We start from the raw sequence: 22,264 nt of genomic DNA, 5'->3' as shown, positions 1-22,264 counted from the left end.
ACAAAAACAAAAGACCAACATCATACATTTCAATAAATTTGTAACATAAACATCGCCCTCTGCTCATAAATTAATAGAAGACATCAATGGTGATATCACCTAAAACATAGATCATGGTTTAAAGGGATTATCCGAGCCACACAGGAGTCCGTTTCTCTTCTTTAGGGATAGGACGCTGATCAAGAATCTGGCAACCATGAGTGATCTTAGGGGGTCATCATCATTTAATAGATATCTCAGTTTGGCTTCAGTCATATCATCGGCAATTCCCTTAAGATATTGAGCAAGAAACTTGCTCCTGGCCGATAAGTGAAAAGCACAATCAAGAATTATGTGATGCAACGATTCCGGTGCCCCACAATTACAATCACATAAGAGCGATATCTGTCCATTGGAGAATCTATTTCTCAGCACGTTCGATGGGAAGGTGTTGAATCTTGCCTTTACAAAGGCATATCTATGAGCCGAAGAAGGTAAGGAATTCGAATAGTTTGGGAGCCTTAAGAGGGGTAATAAACCAAGGTTTAGAGGTGAGCAGGTACCATTGCCCAAGACCATTTTCTGCTGCAAGTCCATCTCCTCTAGTTTACAGGTTACTGTTCTTTTAGCTGGAACTATGTCCTGCTCTAGTAATTTGGATGGGGAGATTCCCATTGCCGTAATTTTCAGCTGTAAATTTTTAACCCATGGGCTCTGGAAATCATCTCTCCACATACATTGTATCAAGTACAAGTTTGGGAGATTGTGCCATAGAGATAACCAGTGACAAAGTATGTGCTTCCACAGAGCGTTTTCCAGGGATACAGTGTTAAGTTCCATGCGTAACGCTGTATTACTTACACAGTTGGGCAGTTTCAATATCCCTCTTAAAAACTGATTTTGAATAACCTCTAGGTGAGATAGATTGACAAAAGTCCCCCAAATTGAGATGGCACAAGCAATTGTTGGAATCACCTTGGCCTTGAAGACTTTCAACGCCGATGGGATATGAAGGGCCCCATCGGTGAAGAAGAATCGCAAGATCGCCAAGGAGATAGCTTTGGCTCTATTTGTAACATAGGCTACATGGGCCTTCCATCTAAGGTTATGTTGTAACCAAACTCCCAAATATTGGAATTTATAGACTTGTTCGATCGCTCTCCCATCAATTTTCCAATTATGGAGTTTCCGGCTCTTTGAGAAAACTAGTATCTTAGATTTTCCATAATTAATTGTAAGGGAATTTGCGTTACAATATGATCCAAAAATTTTCAAGGCCCTCCTGAGACCTACTCTAGAAAAGGAAAGGATGACTGCGTCATCCACATATAGTAACAAAGGGCAGCGATAAAGTGCTAGGCGGGGTGCATGAATCCTTTCTTGAGCCTCTATTAGGGGAGTCCTCATGTCGCTTATGAACAAATTGAACAGGAATGGAGCCAATATACAACCCTGTCGGACACCTCTGTTAATGGGAATTGAATTGGTGAGATCACCCTCCGGGGTGAATCTCACTCTAGCCGCTGAGTTCTCATGGAGTTTGATTATTAGCCAGAGAAGCCTTCTGTCGATGCCCCAGCGGGTGAGTTTTTCCCAGAGGATGCTCCTGGGGATACTATCGAATGCTGCCCTTAGGTCAATGAATGGCCATTATTTGGGATTTTTATTTATTTATTAGTAAATATTTTTCTTTTGCTTCACGGGGGAGGGGGGAAGTGATGACAATGTACAACACACAGAAAAACGCATTAATTAATAGCAACATTTTTATTGTCATTCTGCAGCTGTGTCAGTGGCGTAGCGTTGGGGGTGCAGGGGGGGGCCGGCCGCACCGGGCGCAACATCTGGGGGTTATCGTTAGGGGGCGCAAATCCATGGGTTAGGGGGCGCAAATCCACGGGTTAGGGGGTGCAAATTACTTGCCTTGCCCCGGGTGCTGACAACCCACGCCACGCCACTGAGCTGTGTTACATAATCAAAGTCATTAAAAGCAAAGAAGTACAGCTCCCAACTTTGGAGATATCTTCACCCTTGTAATAAGCACCATTCCCACATAATAATGGCAGGCATTTATATAAATGAGGGGCAGTTATTATGAAACTATTATTATTAGTTATTAGCGCAAACCCCGCTTTGGGATTTATTGGAATAAAAAGCAGCAGAGAAAGAGAATCAATCAATCAATCAATCAATCAGGGTGAGGTGTGTGCCCTGGGGAGCTTTTAGAGGGCTGGACTTGGAGGGCCACATTCGATCCCCATTGGACCCCAAGTGGCGCCAATGGAAGAGATACCACGCCAACCCTGCAATGCAGACCAGCTGAACCAAACCGAGCCGCACCTCGGCTTCCAAACAGACCCGGAAGCTGCAGCTGTTTGGCAACATCAACAGCTTACACCTCTATGGCGACGGATGGAGCGAGGCGTGGTTTCCTGACCAGGCAATTTCCCCCTCACAGACACTACAAATCCCGAAGGCCTTTGCGGTTCCCCACGACCTTTTCCGTGGGAGGGGGGAAAGGGGTGGGATCTAGCCGCGCCGCTTCCGGGCGTCGGTGTCGCTGTTGCCGGAAGCGAGGGTGCGTCGCCCCGTCCGGGCCTTTGCGTGCGGCCGAAGGACCCCCGGGCGCGTTGCTAAGGCGACCGAAGTGCCGTTGCTGGGATTTTCGGGGCCTGGCGGGAGAGATGGGCGACACGGGCCCCGCCGCCGTCGCCTCGGCCAGAGCGCTGGTGCCAGTCCCGGCCGAGGCGGGCGCCGTGGCTGTGGTGAAGGAGGCGGCCCAGGAGGCCCCCAAGAGCAGCAAGAGGGTCCTGGACGAGGAGAGCTACATCCAGGCGAGCGAGGGGAATGGGAGCGGGGGGTCTGGCGGGGTATGGGGTCCGGTGGGAGGGAGGGGGTCTGGTGGGGTGGGGGGTTCGGTGACAGCGGGGGTCTGGCGGGGGGTGCAGTGGGAGTGGGGGGGTGTCTGGTGGGGTGGGGGATCCAGTGGGAGTGGGGAGGGGTGTCTGGCGGGGTGAGGGGTCCGGTGGGAGGGGGGGTTGGTGGTGGGTGTCTGGTGGGAGGGAGGGGGTCTGGTGGGGTGGGGGGTCCAGTGGGAGTGGGGAGGGGTGTCTGGCGGGGTGAGGGGTCTGGTGGGAGGGGGGTTGGCGGTGGGTGTCTGGTGGGAGGGAGGGGGTCTGGTGGGGTGGGGGGTCCAGTGGGAGTGGGGAGGGGTGTCTGGCAGGGTGAGGGGTCTGGTGGGAGGGGGGTTGGCGGTGGGTGTCTGGTGGGAGGGAGGGGGTCTGGTGGGGTGGGGGGTCCAGTGGGAGTGGGGAGGGGTGTCTGGCGGGGTGAGGGGTCTGGTGGGAGGGGGGTTGGCGGTGGGTGTCTGGTGGGAGGGAGGGGGTCTGGTGGGGTGGGGGGTCCAGTGGGAGTGGGGAGGGGTGTCTGGCGGGGTGAGGGGTCTGGTGGGAGGGGGGTTGGCGGTGGGTGTCTGGTGGGGTGATCGGGGGTCCGGTGACAGCGGGGGTTTGGCGGGGGGTGCAGTGGGAGTGGGGGGGTGTCTGGTGGGGTGGGGGATCCAGTGGGAGTGGGGAGGGGTGTCTGGCGGGGTGAGGGGTCCGGTGGGAGGGGGGGTTGGTGGTGGGTGTCTGGTGGGAGGGAGGGGGTCTGGTGGGGTGGGGGGTCCAGTGGGAGTGGTGTCTGGCGGGGTGAGGGGTCTGGTGGGAGGGGGGTTGGCGGTGGGTGTCTGGTGGGGTGATTGGGCGTCTGGTGACAGCGGGGGTCTGGCGGGGTGGAGGGTTCAGTGGGAGTGGAGGGGTCTGGCAGGGCATTTCCTTGTCTTGGGTGTTTGGAGAGACAGTGTGGTGCTGTGCGGGGTATTATTGTTTGTTTGTTTGTTTGTTTGTTTGTTTGTTTATAGTAGGGTGGACTATTGGGTTGTTGTTATATTTATTATGTATTTTGTGGTTTTATATCTTGATTTTATTCTGTGATCTTCCCTGAGACCCCTGGGTGTAGGGCAGTATATAAATTCAATAAATAACTATAATAATTATTATTAAACGTCTAATGTGTTTATTAGTATACAGTGCTACCTCGGGTTACATACACTTCAGGTTACATACGCTTCAGGTTACAGACTCCGCTAACCCAGAAATAGTACCTCGGGTTAAGAACTTTGCTTCAGGATGAGAACAGAAATCGTGCTCCGGCGATGGCGGCAGCAGCAGGAGGCCCCATTAGCTAAAGTGGTGCTTCAGGTTAAGAACAGTTTTAGGTTAAGAACGGACCTCCGGAACGAATGAAGTACTTAACCAGAGGTACCACTGTATGCAGTTTTAACCATTGGAGAGATGCCCGGCACGTAACTGCAGGCCTTTTCTCTCTCTCTCTCTGTGTATGCATTATATTTTTCCCCCTGCCAAGTCTACATCAAAGGGTTCTTGTTATTATGTTTACTGTATTTATATCCCACCCGTTAACTGAAGATCCCTGTGGGTTTTTTGTTTTTGCAACAACACAATGGCGTGGGAAAGCAGCTTGGACACGGGTGGGTTGGGCAGGTCCTTGGCAGTATGTATAATGTATTGAAAATCAATAAAATAAAATAAATGCATACACTAGAAGGGCGGTAAGGAAGGCAGCATTGCAGAACAACTGACAGACATTGGATTTGGACATTCAGGTGTTGGCTTGCTTGAGAAGCAATATCCTGCACATATTTCTTTAGAAGAAAAATAAGTAAATGTGGGTGATGCCAACAGGCAGACCTTATAAAGTCGTAAGTCTACTCGTCATGATGGCTGTTTTCTATCTCCACTGGTGACAGTGGTTATATTAATTTAGGCCAGCTGAGTTTTGGATCAAAACCTTTGTTTCTTGGATGCAAAACAAGGCATTTATTTATTTTATTGAATTTATATGATGCCCTATACTTGGTCTCGGGGTGGTTTCTCAGGTACATTGTAAGATGGAATACATTGCTAAGTGTCATGGCACATGGGTCGAACTTTTGACAGGCCTGGGCCAGCAAGCCCCTTTACTTAAGCTAAATTTCTGAGGATCTTGCCGTGCAGACCACAAAATTATAATACACGTTCCTTTCATTTTTTAATTTTCCTCCTACCCTGAAACATTGTTAATTTGGCATTTTGCAGAGCCTGGAGAAAATCATCCAAAGGGATTTTTTCCCTGACGTTGAGAAATTGCGTGCTCAGAAGGACTATCTAGATGCTGAAGAAAGTGGTGATTTGGAGAAAATGAGGCAGATAGCCATCAAATTTGGCTCTTCCTTGGGGAGAACTTCCAAAGACACCCCTGCACCATGTAAGAATTTATTTGGATCCTTGGATTATTGGTGTTGATGTTTATCATAGAGTTTTGAACATGTTCCTTTGTCATTTGGGGGTGTCTTTATGATTTGCAACGAATACTCAGTAGAGCAATTTTAGATGCATCACCGAAACCTGCATATAATGCTGCTGACGGGGCCAGAATACTCTTTGGGGTTTTTTTGTTTAGTTTTTTTTTTTGCTTTTCATTTCAGTCTTTTCTGTTTCTCAAAAGAGTTAGAGGCAGCATTTATGGAACCTTTGGCCCTACAAGTGTTGCTGATCTACAGCTCCCATCAGCAAGTATGTGGCCAGGGGTGATGGGATTTGTAGTTCAGCATCATCTGGTGGGCCAAAGGTTCCCTACATGTGATATGTGATACCCCCTTTTATCCTGTGAGGTACTTAGGTGGATGGGGATTGTGTTAATCAAGTACACACACTGTACTTTGTGGCTCAGTGGATATTTGAACCAGAGCCTTGTCTATGCTGGCTCTCGGAACAATACATTCCTAAATCATTGCTTTTTCAAAAACACTTTTGAACAGATGTTACTCCAGCCACGTTTGAAACACCTGAGGTTCATCCCGGTGACCCCTCCACATTGAATAAACCCAAGCTCCCAGTGAAAACTACAGAGGAAGGTAAGAAATTCTCATTTTGCTTGTTTGGGTTGTTCTATATGTTGCTGTTTGGTTTCAGGGCTGAGAAGGATGTGAAACAATTCCTCCTGGTATCCCTAGTATTAAAAATTGGGGGGGGGGGCAGGGCTGCAGTTTGGTGATATAAGAGCGCATGGTTTACACGCAAAAAGATCTCAGGTTCAATCCCTGTCATCTCTAGTTGTATTGTGTCGTAGCTTCTGGTATCCTCATTGGTGCCTTGTTTCAAGGCATTGGGAAATCCATCCTTTGAAGGAGTGAGGCAGGACTTCAAAGTCTTACCTGTGTTTGCTTCCTCCCCACTTTCCTAAAGGTGAAACGGAGGAAGAAGAGAGCAAAGATGCTCTGCCCAGCCTGGACAGCTTCTTGGCAAAACACACCAGCGAGGATAACGCTTCCTTTGAGCAGATCATGGACGTGGCAGAAGAGAAGGAGAGAGCCAGGCATTCATGGCTCTACGATGCAGAAGAGGAATTTGCCCAGGTGCGGGAAAGAGCTTTGTGTATCTCCATTATGTAGGAGACTGATGTTCCCTTGTAAGACAGTACCACTAACACAGCCCTCCCTTAAGACTTTTAGATTGCGTTCTCTTCTGAAATGATCACCTATGGTCCTGAAGCATACCATATTTTTCGTTCCATAGGGCGCACGTAGTTTTGGGAGGAGGAAAACAAGATTTTTATTTTTTTTCTGAATCTCAGAAGCCAGAACAGCAAGAGGGATCTGGCTTCTGGGATACCGTGTGGCTGTTCTGGCTTCTGGGATAACTGCGCCAAGCCTCTTCAGGGCCAAGCCCGAAGAGGCTGCGCAGGGCTAAGGCAGAAGCCAGGATAGGCGCGTCACTGAAGGGGAGAACTGCGCAGCACCCCTTCAGCAAAGCTGGAGAAGGAACAGAAGGAGACCCTTCTGTTCCTCTTCCGGCTTCGCATGACAGGCGCATCGCTGATAGCCACCTGAAGCTTTTGGAGCGCAGTGGAAACTCGCGCTGCCCGCCAAAGGCTTCGGGTTCCTTTCACTGAAGCCAGGAGAGTCTTGCTCTCCCGGCTTCAGCAAAAGGAACCTGAAGCCTTCGGAGTGCAGCACAAGTTCCTGCTGCGCTCCGGAGGCTTCAGGCAGCTATCCCTGAAGCCTGGAGAAGGAGAGGGGTCGGTGCGCACCGACCCCTCTCGCTCTCCAGTCTTCAGCGAAAGCAACGCGAAGCCTCCGGAGCGTGGAGGGAGCACTCCCTCTGCACTTTGGAGGCTTCGCGTTGCTATCGCTGAAGCCAAGGAGCCTGCATTCGCTCCATAGGACGCGCACACATTTCCCCTTCATTTTTGGAGGGGGAAAAGTGCGTCCTACAGAGCGAAAAATACGGTATGCAGCAAACTCACTCTAGCCAAACAATCTGGTCATGGTCAAGTGCTTGGGGCCTGTAGATGAACCAGTATGTGCCATACACACAGTCTTGACTTCTAGTGGGAAAAAATGGGGTTGAGCCCTGTTTCGACACAAAGCGTTACACAAAGTAATAAAGTAAGGCATGCATATCTTATAATTATTATAAGATAATAATTATATACTCCCCAAGTAAATTGCAGGCCCACTTAATTTGCACCTTTTCACTCTTATGTACTACCGTTTGTGCCCATCACTGAAGATCTTTGGCAAATCTGTTTCAGCGGCACCAGGAGCAGCTGGCACTTCCGTCAGCAGAAGAGCAGCAGGCCCTGGCGAATGGAAAAGCTGGGGTGGAGACATGGGAGTACAAGGCTAAGAATTCCCTCATGTATTACCCACCAGGTGAGCTCAGTGATGTCGCAAGAGTCTCCAGCAAATGGAGACAGCCAAATGGACCAATAGCTGTAAGTGTGTGTTTGTATGTGCACGCACATACACGCCGGACAGGATTCTCTGCATCTTCTTCCCTGTGTGTCTTCTCATCTTTCCATACCTTTTCAGAATTAATAATTTTGTTGGGCCTAATTGGTCATTGCTTCCCTTGACGTGCTCCTTCTGAGTTCTAATATTATGGGGTAGAGAGGGGGGGATACTGATTCATTCCCTGCACCATTGAGAGATGAGCATGGAAGTGTAATTGTGAGAAAACTCATCCTCTATTCTTCTATTTGAGTTTTCATTCTTAGCTTATGGGAGTACATTTTTCTTTTAAAATTGCGAATGGCAAGACTTTTGTTTGCTGCTTTGATATCAGGCCTCCGGTCTGAAGCTAATGTTCTGCCTTTTCCAGGTGTTCCCGAAGAGGAGAATGTGTTTAAAAAGCCACGGGAAGTTGTCCATAGAAACACCCGTTTCCTGAAGGATCCGTTCAGCCAAGCCTTGAGCAAATCCCAGCTCCAACAGGCAGCAGCCCTCAATGCTCAGGTTAGAGAGCTGATTTAACATTCCCACATCCTCTTTATTTGAAATCGGTGTGTTTCCTCTACTTACAGATGGATACACTTAAAATTATATATTCCACCCACCCCCCATACATGCAGCTGAGGGAAAATTCTACCCTTACGAGCTTTAAGCAGAGCATCTTTAAAGTCCTTCAATTGATTAAATGCAATTTTAAATAGGAAAGAGAAGGCTGGTGAGTTCCAGTGGTGAGAGCCTCTTGCAGAAGACTTTGCATTACTGTATTTTAATATTTGGCTGGAAGCCGCCCAGAGTGGCTGGGGAAGCCCAGCCAGATGGACGGGGTATACATAATAAATTATTATTATTATTATTATTATTATTATTATTATTATTATTATTATTATTATTTATTATTTGCTCTCCTCTGTTTATATTGACCGTCAGTGGTTGCATTTGCATTTTGCACAAAACCGTGGTGAATGAACAGGAGGGAACCACAGCAAGCCGTGGATGCGAACACCTTTGCTCCTTGTTCAGCTGGGAGGATGGCTTTGGAAGCTTTTACTCCTCCCCTATTAATCACGGCTTGCCATAACACCCAGACAGGGGATCATGATCAGTTGCAAAACAAGCCAGCTTCAGATGTGGGTGTTGAAGGTGACTTGATTACAACTATTGTGTTGTATTTAGTGCATTTCTATACTGCTCAATTGTTGGCCTTTGTCAGCGATGTACATAAAAATTAACCATGCGGAGAGTAAATCAATAAAAATCGTAAAACCAAACAGAAACGCAAACACTACCTTTTAATGCCTGCTTGAATAAGAAAGCCTCTGTCGTGCCTCTTAAGTTCAGCAAGGAGGGCACCTGTCTAATTCAGTTTGGAGGGAGTTGCAAGGCTTATGAGCCGAGCAGTTCAGCCACAGGGGACCTCCAGCTGAGACTCCCCCAAGGATTTTAGTGATTAGACAGGGATAAAAAGGATCAGTCTGTTCTTAAGATATCCTGGACTAAGTTGCTAAAGGGCCTTGTAAATGAATACAAGAACCTCAAATCTGGCTCAGAAACATTAAACCACAATTCCTTGTCTGGATGACAGAAAAAGCTAGGTTTAAGTAAAACCTATGAGTAAAAGCCTTTGAAGTCCTTCTGCCAGCCATTGAGAGGGGGAGTGTGTGATCCGAAGGATTGTTGTGGATCTTCCTTGCTTATGAGCATCGTGCTAAATCTTGGTTTAGCATCAGGTGCAAATATGACCAGTGAAGTATATGGCCAAACATTATAAAATAATCAAATGATGAAGAATCAGTTTAAGACAAAAAAGCAGATTTTTTTTGTTGAAGTTGGGGAGGGGGGAGCTTGATGCAAGATCTGCCTTAGAGGAGTTAAAGAGTCAGAGCCTATATACTATACTATACTGTACTATACTAGTATACTAGTATATACTATACTATCCTATACTATACTATACTATACTATACTATACTATACTATACTATACTATATGGTTCAGGATTAAGTGGTATAAATATTTGAAATAATTTTTAAAAATACATAAAATGTTAAGCAAGCTTTTTGAATCTATGTAAGCAATTGTTACCAAACTTTTCTTTTTTTTCCTTTGCGAAATCTAGTACAAGCAGGGTAAAGTAGGTCCTGATGGGAAGGAGCTCATTCCCCAGGAATCGCCAAAGGTCAATGGATATGGATTTGTGGCCACACCCTCCCCAGCTCCCGGTAAGAAGAGGCGGGCGGGGAATACCGAGAATTGTGTTGTAGAAAAATAAATTAGCTTGCACTTAGACAAGGCAAAACTGATATTTTATTAGCAAATGTGATTGAATGCTTAGCCCCCCGAATCCAGAAAACCTTGTTCATTGGGAAAGGGCAGTTTCAGCCACAGGAGATAATTCTGCAGGGTTATGGGGAAGAAAGCATAGCTTTCTAACAGGTTCAAGCAAGGGGATGGCTCATGGAGTAAACAATTACATTGTGATTCCTGGCATTGGCTAGTAATAGGGAGCACATAATGGAGAGAGTGTTTGTGGGCAGTCAGCTAAGGTATGGAGAGGAGAGGGTGCCTGTCCCTTTAACTCTTTATTAAAAGGTAAAGGTACTCCTGACCGTTAGGTCCAGTCGCGGACGACTCGGGGGTTGCGGCGCTCATCTCGCTCTATAGGCCGAGGGAGCCGGCGTTTGTCTGCAGACAGCTTCCGGGTCATGTGGCCAGCATGACTAAGCCGCTTCTGGCGAACCAGAGCAGTGCACAGAAACACCGTTTACCTTCCCACCGCAGCAGTACCTATTTATCTACTTGCACTTTGACGTGCTTTCGAACTGCTAGGTGGGCAGGAGCAGGGACCGAGCAACGGGAGCTCACCCCGTCGCAGGGATTCAAACTGCCGACCTTCTGATCGGGAAGCCCTAGGCTCTGTGGTTTAGACTTTATTACTGACCTGCTTAGCTAGGGTCAGGCTGCATAGCAATTGGGCAACCACGATTCCCCCCCCCCCAAGGTAGTTCTTGTGGATTTAATTGAAGGCTACCACAACTGCAGTTCAAGCTATAACTGGCAATATTTAAGCAAAAAGCCTGCCATAAGTCCGTCTCATTAGACTTAACTTGTGAAACTCTATTCATAGGTGTGAACGACTCCCCTCTTATGACGTGGGGTGAGATTGAAAGCACCCCTTTGAGGTTAGAAGGCTCTGACACGCCGTATGTAGACAGGACCCCTGGACCAGCCTTCAAGGTATTTAAAGGGCGAGTTTCTCAGAACATTGTCTGCTGTGCAAACTGGGTGGAGCCTGGCTGCACAAATGAGGTTGTGACTTCCAGCTGGGTGGGGGAAGTTGGCTGAAATAGCATGCAAGGTACAGCAATTGCCACTTGGGCATCAGAAACATCTGTTCTAGCCTCGGGCATATTAAAGCCCCGAGCTGACTTGCTCTGAGTGTGCACCAGTAGCCAGCGGGAACAAAGTGACAAAAGCAGCAGGGCATTTGTGAGTCTTCTCCTGCTGCCCGCTTCCTATGGTGAAGGTAAGGGAATCTTGATGCCTGGTGTTTCTTTTCCCTGGTTCAACCCCATCACCCACTGCACAGTCATCTGGGCCCAAAGGCTTTAGAGCTCGTCTGCTGCCTTTGCAGTACACCTGCATTTGCTGTGATAAATGGGCAAAAAGGTGAAGAAGAAATGCGTGTCTCCTAGCAGTCAAAATTGCATGCAGTGGGAGGGCATTGATGGACGGCAGTTATTATTAAAGCTATCCAGCACATCCATCCAGCACATCAAAGTTTAGAGATCAGTGTTTCATCTTTGCCCTTGATGTACCTTTTCTGTAAAAAAAACCCACCAGTATACTTCTTGCAAAAGCGAAGCAACTTTAAGGAGGTGGCTCATATAGAGGGTGTTTCAGTTTTACACTCTTGTGTATTTTTGCAGTTAAGTGAGAAGGGTGTGTGCACCTTTCTGTTTCTGCTTCAGGGCGACATATTAAGTTCTCTCACCACCACGTACTTGCCCAGTTGCCTGGGAGGTAGGTCAGGCTGAGAGATGGTGACCAACCTCAGATCACCCAGTGAGCTTTGTCTCATACCTGGAATTATAACCCGGGTCTCTCTGAACCAATCCATTACTCTAGCCCAGGGGTAGCTGACGTGATGCCCTCTGGATGGTGGACTCCAACTCGCATAAGCCCTAAACAACATCTCAGTAGTTGAGGATGATGGGAGGTAGTCAGGCAACATCTAGAGAGCCACAGGTTCCCCTACCCCAGTCTTAGGCTCTAAGATCTCTTACTGCCCTAGTTTGAGTAGCACTTTTGAAGAGTTTGGAGCACAAGGTGTAGAGCTTCTGTGTTTGCCCTGGAAATGTTCAATGCAGGGATGGAGGTGGAATCCAATAACATCCATAGGTTCCCCACCTCTGGCTACATTGCTTTCATAGCAAAAGCACACGTGAGCAATGAACCTATGGCTGGAAAGTTGAGTTTCTTGTGTAGCACCGGTAACCCCTGGTCTTTTCCCAGATCCTGGAGCCTGGTCGCAGAGAGAGGCTAGGGCTTAAGATGGCCAACGAGGCAGCTGCTAAGAACCGAGCAAAAAAGCAGGAAGCTTTAAGAAGAGTCACGGAGAACCTCGCCAGGTGAGACTTTGCTAAAATCAGGGGCCTCTTTTCCAAAAAGCTAACTGCAGCATTCAAGAGGAAAAACACATTGGGGGGAAAACAGGAAGACTTGGCATTTTTAGAGTGCCAGAATAGCTAACCTGAATTTTGGATGTTGATTTTTAGAAGCAAAGAAATTGGATGTCTTAGCTTAGTGGTAGATATTGAATGCTCTGCTTCATCTGTTCTTCAGGTACCTTTTTGGTAGCCAGGGCTATGTCTGGGAGGTAAACAATCCTCTTTTCTGGGTACTGTGTGAATTGTAGTTCTGTGTGGGGAATAGGGGGTCTCCTAACAACTCTCAGCAGCCTCTGGAAGAAGCCATGACTGTTTAAAGCGGTGCCATGATACTTTTACATGGATATTGCAGATAGAGCCTTACCTAGTCACAACCAACCAATGCAAGTCGTCTCTTAACTAAAATTATTATTGGTTTTATTTTAAAAACCCATGTGTTTCTTTTTCTTCTTCTAGTCTTACTCCCAAAGGACTAAACCCAGCGATGTCACCAGCCATGCAACGCTTAGTAAACAGGACTGCCAGCAAATTCACAGACAAAGCCCTCCGAGCCAGCTACACCCCGTCCCCTGCACACCTGAGCACACCTGGCTACAAGACCCCGGCAGGTGGGCCGCAGACACCCACTGTCACCCCAACTTCCAGGACAGCGTCTCAAACACCAGGGACTCAGGACCCCACCTCAATCACGGACAATCTGCTGCAGCTGCCTAAAAGACGCAAAGCCTCGGATTTTTTCTGAGGAATGGCATCTCTCTTTCTCCTCTGCAGGACCATGCATAGCAGAGTATGTGGATATAGCAGACAGAATAGACACAATAGCGACAAGAAGGGCTGCCCAGATTTTCAGGATTGTGTCTACCCTCCAAACCTGTGTTGCTGCTGCACTTTTGTCAGCTGCAAGGAGTAACACAGGTAGAAGAAGCCTTTTTTGGCCAGGCGTCAGGTTTGATCTTTGTCACCTTCTGTGCTACATGAGCCCAGGAGCCAAGGAAAGAAAGACTGTAGTTGAAATGATGTATGTGACACAAAGGGGACCTTGTTGTTTGCGTTTGGGTGCCTCTGATTCTGTCTGTACAGGCGTATGTTTTTATTTATTGAAAACAGAAAGCCTTGGGATAAAGATTCAGCACAAATCGAGGGTATGCCTGCAGCTCTCAACATCACTGTTGGAAAAATTCTGATGAATATATGAGAGCCACTTTCCAGCTTTACATTATTCATCCAGGGAATGACTTTCAGGCTACTTCTCAGTGACGTGTGGCAATTGGCAGATGTGGAGAATTGCTTTTTCTGCTTGGGAGGGCCAGAGCTTTTGCTCTCAGATGCCTACAGGAAGCCTGGCTTTGGTTATGGGATGTGTAAGCATGATACCCCCCAAAGCTGGAAAAGGTTGGTTTTATTTTTAAAAATAGTAATTTATTTTTGTATATTTTGCTCTTCTACCAACAGTATCCAGAGCAGCATACCACACACTTGGTAAAGCATATAGTATATAATCAATAAAAAGTACGTGTACAACTGAAGAACTGTGTGTAAAAGTAATAAGAACAGAAAACCTAAATAAAAAACCAACAGCAGCAGAGGTAAAACATATTGCAAGTTAAAACTGGGAGCAGTATTAGGAAGTGTTAATATATTGAATTTTCAGGGAAATGTGCTTTCAGTTCCAGTGAAAGGCTCACAAAGTGGGAGCCTGATTAATTTTGGGACTGGCAAAGTATGCCAGAGTCCGGCTATTGCTGTAGCCTTCAAATGTCATTGGACTCCAGCCCCCAGCATCCTTGACCATTGGATATGCTGGCTGGGGCTGATGGGAGTTGGAGTCTTAACAACATCTGGAAGGCCCCAGGTTGGCCATCCCTCTACTACAGGGAAGGCTTTCCAGGCAATGGAGTTCTGATCTTAGAAAGCCATTTAGTTAGTCTCTCTTGGAACCAATAAGTCATTATGTGTTAATGATTTCAGGTGTGCAGAAATGGGTGGCACTTGGAATTCACTGCACCACTTGTCTATATCAGAAGAACATAAGAAGGGCTAGCTGGATCAGGCCAATGGTCTGTCTAGTCAGCATCCTGTTCTCACAGTGGCCACCCAGATGCCTTTGGGAAGCCTACAAACAGGACCCGAGCACAAGAGCTCTCACTTTTCTGGTTTTTAGCAGCTGGAATTCTAAAGCATTTCGGCTTCCAAATGTGGAGGAAGAGCATAGCCATCATGTCTATTAGCCCTTGACATCCCTCTCAATGAATTTGTCTACTATTCTACAGTCATTTGTCGATGGCCATCACTGCCTCTTGTGGGAGCGAGTTCCATAGTTGAACTATGCACTGCGTGAAAACCTTCCTTTTATATGTTGTGAATTTTCTAACTTGTTGAGTTTCTTTATCTTATGAGTTCTAGTGCTATGAGAGAGGGAGAAAAAAACTTCTTTATCTATTTTCTCCATGCTGTGCATCATTTTATAAACTTCGGTCATGTCACCTCTTAACTTGCCTTTTCCCGAAACTAAAAAGTCCTAAATGCTGCAACTTACCTAGAGGTTTAATGAAAGTTGCCATGACTCTATATCGCAAGGGTTACCAGCACAGCACAGCAACATTCAAGTCTCATTTTTCCCCTAGTTGTGTGAGCAGCTTTTTACTCTTGTAAAATAAAACCAGGCAGAGATTAGTTAGTGTATTGTACATTAAATCATGGGACACAGGTGGCGCTGTGGGTTAAACCACAGAGCCTAGGACTTGCCGATCAGAAGGTCGGTGATTCGAATCCCTGCAACAGGGTGAGCTCCGGTTACTCGGTCCCTGCTCCTGCCCACCTAGCAGTTCGAAAGCATGTCAAAGTGCAAGTAGATAAATAGGTACCGCTCTGGTGGGAAGGTAAATGGCGTTTCTGTGTGCTGCTCTGGTTCACCAGAAGCGGCTTAGTCATGCTGGCCACATGACCCAGAAGCTGTACGCCGGCTCCCTCGGCCAATAAAGCAAGATGAGCGCTGCAACCCCAGAGTCAGCCACGACTGGACCTAATGGTCAGGGGTACCTCTACCTTTACCTTACATTAAATCGTAATAGCAAGGTCAAGGTATCTCTGATCTGTCACTGACTTTGTTTTGTTAGACATCACCAGAAGAGGGGAGACTTGAGAATATATAACATTTCCAGGATGTTTCTTAATACCATCTTAGCAAAAGACAATTATTGGGGGGCCACCAGGAGCCCATTTTCTTTAATCCAAGCAGCCTATAGCATGGATGGGGGAAGCTGTGGTCCTCTGTACGTTCCTGTACTCCAGCTCCCATCATCCTTGATCATTGGACTTGCTGGTTGCAGTTGATGGGTGTTGGAGTCCGTTAGTATTTAGAGGACCGCAGCTTCCCCATCCTTTGCTGATAGGCTTATTCTCACTGGAGGAATGCCAATGAAAAATATTTGCAGGAAACATAAACAAATATGTGAGTCGGTCGGGACTTCTTGAGTCAAATGCACACTGTTCTTGCATTTTCGCTGTACAATTTTTTCACATGTATTTCTTCATGTAGACTGCAGTGGTGGGGGACGTAGGCCTCAGCAAGCAAGGCATTGCAAAATCAACTTCCTGAACTATTACTCGACGTCAGAATTAAACACCAAGTTGTCTCTGTGCTTGGAAAAACCCGGCAAAAACAATAAGTAAACTTCACAGTTTCACCATCCAGTTGCAGATATCACTATGGCTATATTCACACCTTAACATTTAAGCACTATACCACTTTAAATGGTCACAGTTTCCCCCCAAAGAATTATGGGACCTGTAGTTTGTTAAGGATGCTGAGAGTTGTTAGGAGACTACTGTGTTCACAATTCCCAGAGTTTACCTATGAAAATGGATTGACCATTGAACCACTCAGTTGTAGGTCTGAGAGGGGAACCGGGTTGTATAGGGAAGTTTGTTCTGCTTGCAAAAAACACTGTGTATTATAGACAGGAGGAAAGCAAAGCTCTTATTTGCCCTACAAAACTATAGGCCCAAGTAAACCTATGGCACGTCTACACCACAAACTTAAACCGTTCTAACAATCAATTAGTGAACTGACTTCCTCTCTTCGCTGCAGAGCTTTAGGGCAGAGATGCAGAACCTGTGGTCCTCTAGATCAGCGTTTCCCAACCTTGGGCCTCCAGCTGTTTTTGGACTACAACTCCCATCATCCCTAGCTAGCAAGACCAGTGGTCAGGGATGATGGGAATTGTAGTTCAAAAACAGCTGGAGGCCCAAGGCTGGGAAACACTGCTCTAGATCATGTTTTTGGGCTCCCATCCCCATCAGCTGCAGCCAGCATGGCCAGTGATCAGGGATAATTGTCATGGCTGGGCAACGTCTGGAGGACCCCAGATTGCCTACCTCTTTGGCACAGCATCCTTTGGGGAAAGTGGCACTTTAGTTAGCTTGGCTTGGCTTGGAGGAGAGCTGAATCTGCAACGCATTAAGCTCCAAACCTACATCTAAATAACCAAATGAAATTCGGGCAGCTTAGCAGGGAATGATTATTCCAGTCTTTTTCTGGTGTGTAAGGCTCTCTGCCAAAAATTGTACAGTGATACCTTGGTTCTCAAAAGCCTTGGTACTTGAACAACTTGGAACCCAAACGCTGCAAACCTGGAAGTAAGTATTCCGGTTTGCGAACTTTTTCTGGAAGCTGGATGTGTTTTGTTTTGAGTGTTATGCTTCCGATTTGAGTGCTACACTTTCGTTTTGAGTGTTACACTGAGGTCTGTCTGTTTTTGCTATTTATTTTGCGTTTTTGTGGCTCTTTTTTATTTTTGTGACTGTGTGGAACCCAGTTCAGCTACTGATTGATTGATTTATTGTGTGACTGCAGTACATTGTTTATTGCTTTCATTTTATGGATCAATGGTCTCGTTAGATAGTAAAATTCATGTTAAATTGCTGTTTTAGGGGTCGTTTTTAAAAGTCTGGGATGGATTAATCAATTTTGCATTACTTTCTATGGGAAAGCGCGCCGTGGTTTTGGAACACTTTGATTTTGAAACGGACTTCCGGAACGGATTTAGTTTGAGAACCAAGGTACCACTGTATTAAGGAAGTGATTGCTTCTTACAATTTGGAGTTGTCCATTGACATCTAACATTATTTATTTTGCAGAGGGAGAAATGCAGGCAAATGACATAGATATGTCCTTTTGTCTGTTTGAGTTAAGCAAGCTCACAAAGCCCCCATACACACTAAATGTTTAAAGCCATGCCACACCCACTTTGAATTGCCACGACTCCCCCCAGTTCTGGGAACTGTGGTCTGTTAAGGGCGCTGGGAGTTAGGAAACCTATTTCCCTCCCAGGGCTACAATTATTTTTTGTTATTGCTTATTTATTATTCATTCACAGACTGACAGTGAAACCACTTTGAGAATTGTAGTTCTGGGAATCTGGGTCTCCTAACAACACTCAGCACCCTTAACAATCCACAGTTCCCATAATTCTTTGGGGGAAGCCATGACAGTATAAACTGTTACAGGGCTGCAGGTGGGGCCTAAAAGATGGAGTGGGTTTCAAGAGAACCTTGAGACTCTCTCTGCAACTGCCTGCCTCTTTAGTGAGGCCTTGGAGAGCGTAAAACCTTGTATTTTCAAAGGCACGTCAGCTTAATTCCAAGGTGATTAAAAACACCACCCGTTTTGGTTCATAGGCAGTGGGCAATTACAGTAAAATATTTATCAAGGTATAAAATATTTAATAATATTGTGTCCTTTTATAGGTATCGATATATATATAAGTATAAAAGTGCTTATAAAGAAACCTCTTTACTTTCATTTAGTCTGCTTTTCTGATTGCTTCCTCCACTAATCTTTTATCTTCTCCTGACCCCAAAACCACCTTGTCCATTTGATTGGGCATTTGGGCTACCTATTCTCTGTTGCCTGAGTGAATGGGCATCTGTTGGTCCAGGTGTATCAGATTTCCGTGTTCTCAAACTGGGGCAGCACGACATCGTCTGCCAGGTTGTCTGGTTTCCCGATTTCCCCCAGTTTCCCCACTCCTTCGGCTACCTCCAGCCGGGAATGTCCAGCCTGTTTGGACTCTGATTTGCCGCTGACTTGCACTTCACTTTTGTGATTTGGCTTGTGATCGCACTCAGTCCGGGAACTCTCCCCGTTTTTCATGACAGAAGTCGTCGAGACGCACTTGGGTTTGGGGGGCTGCATCCACACGTGGCTCAAAACGTCGTCGATGTGGAGCCGCCGGGCGACGTCCGGTTGGAGCATGCGGTAGATGAGGTCTTTGCATTCCATGGTCAGGTTTTTCGACTTGGGGAAGTGCACCCGGTGTTCCTTTTGCAGCCTCAGCATCTTCCGAATGTTGGAGTCGTCGTAAGGCATGGAGCCGCAGACCATGATGTACAGAATGACCCCTAGGCTCCACATATCGTAGATCTTGGGCTCGTAGGGGATGCCTTGCAGCACCTCTGGGGCAGCATAAGCAGCAGAACCGCAGAAGGTCTTGCTGTGGATAATTTTGCCGTCTTCATCGCGGGTCAAGCGCTTGGAGAAGCCAAAGTCCGAAAGCTTGATGTGATAATCTTTGTCCAGAAGAAGGTTTTCACATTTCAAGTCCCGGTGGACAATGTCAGAATCATGGCAGTATTTTATAGCAGCGCATAGCTGGCGGAACATCTTCCTCGCAATGTCTTCGGGCATTGCCCCTTTGCTCTTGATGAACTCCAGCAAATCCCCCTGGACTCCTAACTCCATCACGATGTAGACTTTGCCATCTGACGTCTCGAAGATCTCATAGGTTTTTATGATGGATCGGTGGTTCACTTTGGCTAAGATGTCTATTTCCCTCGGAAGGAACCTCTCCAGAAAGTCCAGCGGAGCTTTCTTCCTGTCTATGATTTTTACTGCTACGTCAAATTTCAGCCGTTCCGAAAAGGCCGATTTCACCTTGGCGTAAGAGCCTTCTCCCAAATTTCCTCCCATGATGTAGCCTCTTTTTTTAAGGATGGCAGCGTCGTCCATCGTGCTATAGGCAGACGCAAAGATAAGTTTGGTCACGTTGTTGGCGTACTCTTCCAGCCACTTACTAGGTATTCCATCGTTGGTCATTGGAGGGTTGCCTGGTTCTGGGAAGTTAGATGACATAGAATTTTGAGCATTGTTTATCGGGTGATGTCTCCATGTGATGTCACAACTAGCATTAAGCAACTAGCAGTCTGTGATATAATAGTCAATATCAACCTCAGAGACAAATGATCTTTGGTGAGGGAACATTATAGGTTCTTTAAAAACAAACAACCCATCTCTGTTCTTTTTTTTTATAAATATTTATTTAAAAAAATTATAAGAAAAAAGCATAAATAACAAACAACATTGCTTATGTCATACACAAAATTCCATAACTCATTTGGACTTCCTCACGTCTCCCGCTCCCACTTACATTGTTAAAAAGTTTTTCCAAGCAAATTATCATCTTGTTTTCAATCTTATATCCACTCATTTAAATATAATCTAATAGTTCTCCCAAAGGATTTGTCTTTTCCTTAATCTCACTTATCATCTAATTTCAATCTAGTTTAGTGGTGGCCAATTATTTATGATCAAGCATCCTTCTTAACATTCAATCAAATTACAATATTTTTGTAAATAAGTTTTAAATTTCTTCCAATCTTCTTCCATCCTTTCTTCTCCCAGGTCTCGGATTCTGCCGGTCATCTCTGCCAATTGCATATAGTCTATCAGCTGCATCTGCCATTCTTCCAGTGTGGGTAGATCTTGAGTCTTCCAGTTCTTGGCAATAAGTATCCTTGCTGCTGTTGTTGCATACATAAAAAATGTTCGGTCCTTCTTTAACACCCCCTGGCCGACAATACCCAAGAGGAAGGCCTCTGGTTTCTTGGTGAAGGTATACTTAAATACCTTTTTCAGCTCATTATATATCATTTCCCAGAAGGCCTTCACTTTAGGGCAGGTCCACCAGAGGTGAAAGAATGTTCCTTCATTTTCCTTACATTTCCAACATTTATTATCAGACGAATGGTATATTTTGGCAAGTTTAACTGGGGTCATGTACCATCTATATATCATTTTCATTACATTTTCCTTCAAAGCATTACATGCAGTGAAGTTCAGCCCAGTGGTCCACAACCTTTCCCAGTCCTCAAACATAATGTTATGCCCAATATCCTGTGCCCACTTTATCATAGCAGATTTAACCAGTTCGTCTTGTGTATTCCATTTTAACAGCAGGTTATACATTCTTGATAGTACCTTAGTCTTTGGTTCTAACAGTTCTGTCTCCAACTTCGATTTCTCCACCTGGAACCCTAGTTTTTTGTCATTTTTAAAAACTTCTTTAATCTGGGCGTAATGTAACCAGTCTCGCACTTTACCCTCCATTTTCTCCAAACTCTGCAATTTCCAATTGTCACCGTCTTTTTCTAATATTTCCCAATATTTTGGCCATTTGGCCTCCATATTGGGTCTTTTTCGGGCCTTAGCTTCCAGAGGGGACAGCCACCTCGGAGTTTTGTTTTCCAATAAGTCTTTATATTTTGTCCAGACATTAAATACTGCTTTCCTGACAATATGGTTCTTAAAGGCCTTATTGATCTTAACTTTATCATACCATAAATATGCATGCCAGCCAAAAGCATTGTTAAAACCTTCCAAATCCAACACTTCAGTGTCTTCAAGAAGTAGCCAGTCTTTTAGCCAGCAGAAAGCTGCGGCTTCATAGTACAGTTTTAAGTCTGGCAGGGCGAAGCCCCCTCTTTCTTTCACATCAGTTAATATCTTAAACTTAATTCTGGGCTTTTTGCCCTGCCAGACAAATTTAGAAATATCTCTCTGCCACTTCCGGAAACACTCCGTCTTGTCCACAATTTGCAATGTTTGAAACAAAAACAACATCCTTGGCAATACATTCATCTTAATGGCAGCAATTCGGCCTAACAAAGAAAGCTTCAATTTTGACCAACTGTCCAAGTCTCTCTTAATTTCAGACCAACATTTTTCATAATTATCCTTAAATAGACTCAGATTTTTTACTGTTATGTGTACCCCTAGGTACTTTACTTTTTTAACCACAGTTAGTTCTGTTTCTCTCTGAAACCGTTCTGACTCTGTATCTGTCAAGTTTTTCCCCAACACCTTGGTTTTCTGTTTATTTAGTTTAAATCCCACCACCCGACCAAAGTCTTGAATCAGTTGTAATACTCTTTTTGTACTAGATTCTGGCTCCTGCAAGGTCAAGACTAGGTCATCTGCAAAAGCTTTAAGTTTATATTGTTTCGCTCCGACCTGAATCCCTTGCACCAACCGGTCCCCTCTAATCCTATTCAAGAGCACCTCCAGGACCGAAATGAATAACAGAGGGGAAATCGGGCAGCCTTGTCGTGTACCTTTTTCAATTTTAAACTCTTCTGTAACCACATTGTTAACTATCAATTTAGCCTTTTGTTCTGAATATATTGCATCAATCCCATTTTCAAAACCCCGTCCCACTCCCATTTCTTTTAAATTCCCCTTCATAAATTTCCAAGAGATATTATCAAAGGCCTTCTCCGCGTCTATAAAAATTAACACTGCTTTTGTATTTATGTTTGTTTGCAAAAGTTCCAAAATGTCAATGATGTTCCTTGTGTTGGAAACATATGTCTACCTGGGAGAAAGCCTGCCTGATCTTTATGAATTACTTTGTTTAAGACTCTTTTAAGTCTGCTTGCCAAAATATCTGCAAATATTTTGTAATCCACATTTAAAAGGGAGATGGGACGGTAGTTCTTAAGTTGTGT

The 22,264-nt window shown here is 45.6% G+C and overlaps 1 protein-coding gene and 1 pseudogene across 2 annotated transcripts; one reads left to right on the top strand and one right to left on the bottom strand.

The window, feature by feature from the left end:
- Window positions 1-2,366: 2,366 nt before the first annotated feature.
- On the top strand, window positions 2,367-14,007 carry ESS2 (ess-2 splicing factor homolog). Its single transcript, XM_083717329.1, has 10 exons — window positions 2,367-2,813; window positions 5,118-5,286; window positions 5,840-5,935; window positions 6,267-6,436; window positions 7,615-7,735; window positions 8,184-8,317; window positions 9,931-10,033; window positions 10,939-11,048; window positions 12,327-12,442; window positions 12,938-14,007. The coding sequence occupies exons 1-10, from the start codon at window positions 2,382-2,384 to the stop codon at window positions 13,221-13,223; spliced, it is 1,737 nt and encodes a 578-aa protein (XP_083573455.1). The 5' UTR covers window positions 2,367-2,381; the 3' UTR covers window positions 13,224-14,007.
- A 4,175-nt stretch (window positions 14,008-18,182) lies between these two features.
- Window positions 18,183-19,751, bottom strand: LOC310834102 (testis-specific serine/threonine-protein kinase 2 pseudogene; annotated as a pseudogene). Its single transcript has one exon. The product of its transcript is annotated as a testis-specific serine/threonine-protein kinase 2 pseudogene (transcript).
- Window positions 19,752-22,264: the final 2,513 nt, after the last annotated feature.

The sequence above is a fragment of the Podarcis gaigeae genome (genome assembly GCF_964106915.1).
Source record: "Podarcis gaigeae genome assembly, chromosome: 16".
Classification (NCBI taxonomy): Eukaryota; Metazoa; Chordata; class Lepidosauria; order Squamata; family Lacertidae; genus Podarcis; species Podarcis gaigeae.
This window is presented reverse-complemented; position numbering and strand designations above follow the sequence as displayed.

What these genes read in the sequence shown, in the direction of transcription:
- ESS2 (XM_083717329.1), top strand. Translation starts at nt 2,382, where the DNA reads ATGGCGACGGATGGAGCGAGGCGTGGTTTCCTGACCAGGCAATTTCCC. An exon ending in CAGAAGAGGAATTTGCCCAG is followed by an intron (nt 6,437 to 7,614) that starts GTGCGGGAAAGA and finishes AATCTGTTTCAG; the next exon opens with CGGCACCAGGAGCAGCTGGC. An exon ending in GTCACGGAGAACCTCGCCAG is followed by an intron (nt 12,443 to 12,937) that starts GTGAGACTTTGC and finishes TTCTTCTTCTAG; the next exon opens with TCTTACTCCCAAAGGACTAA.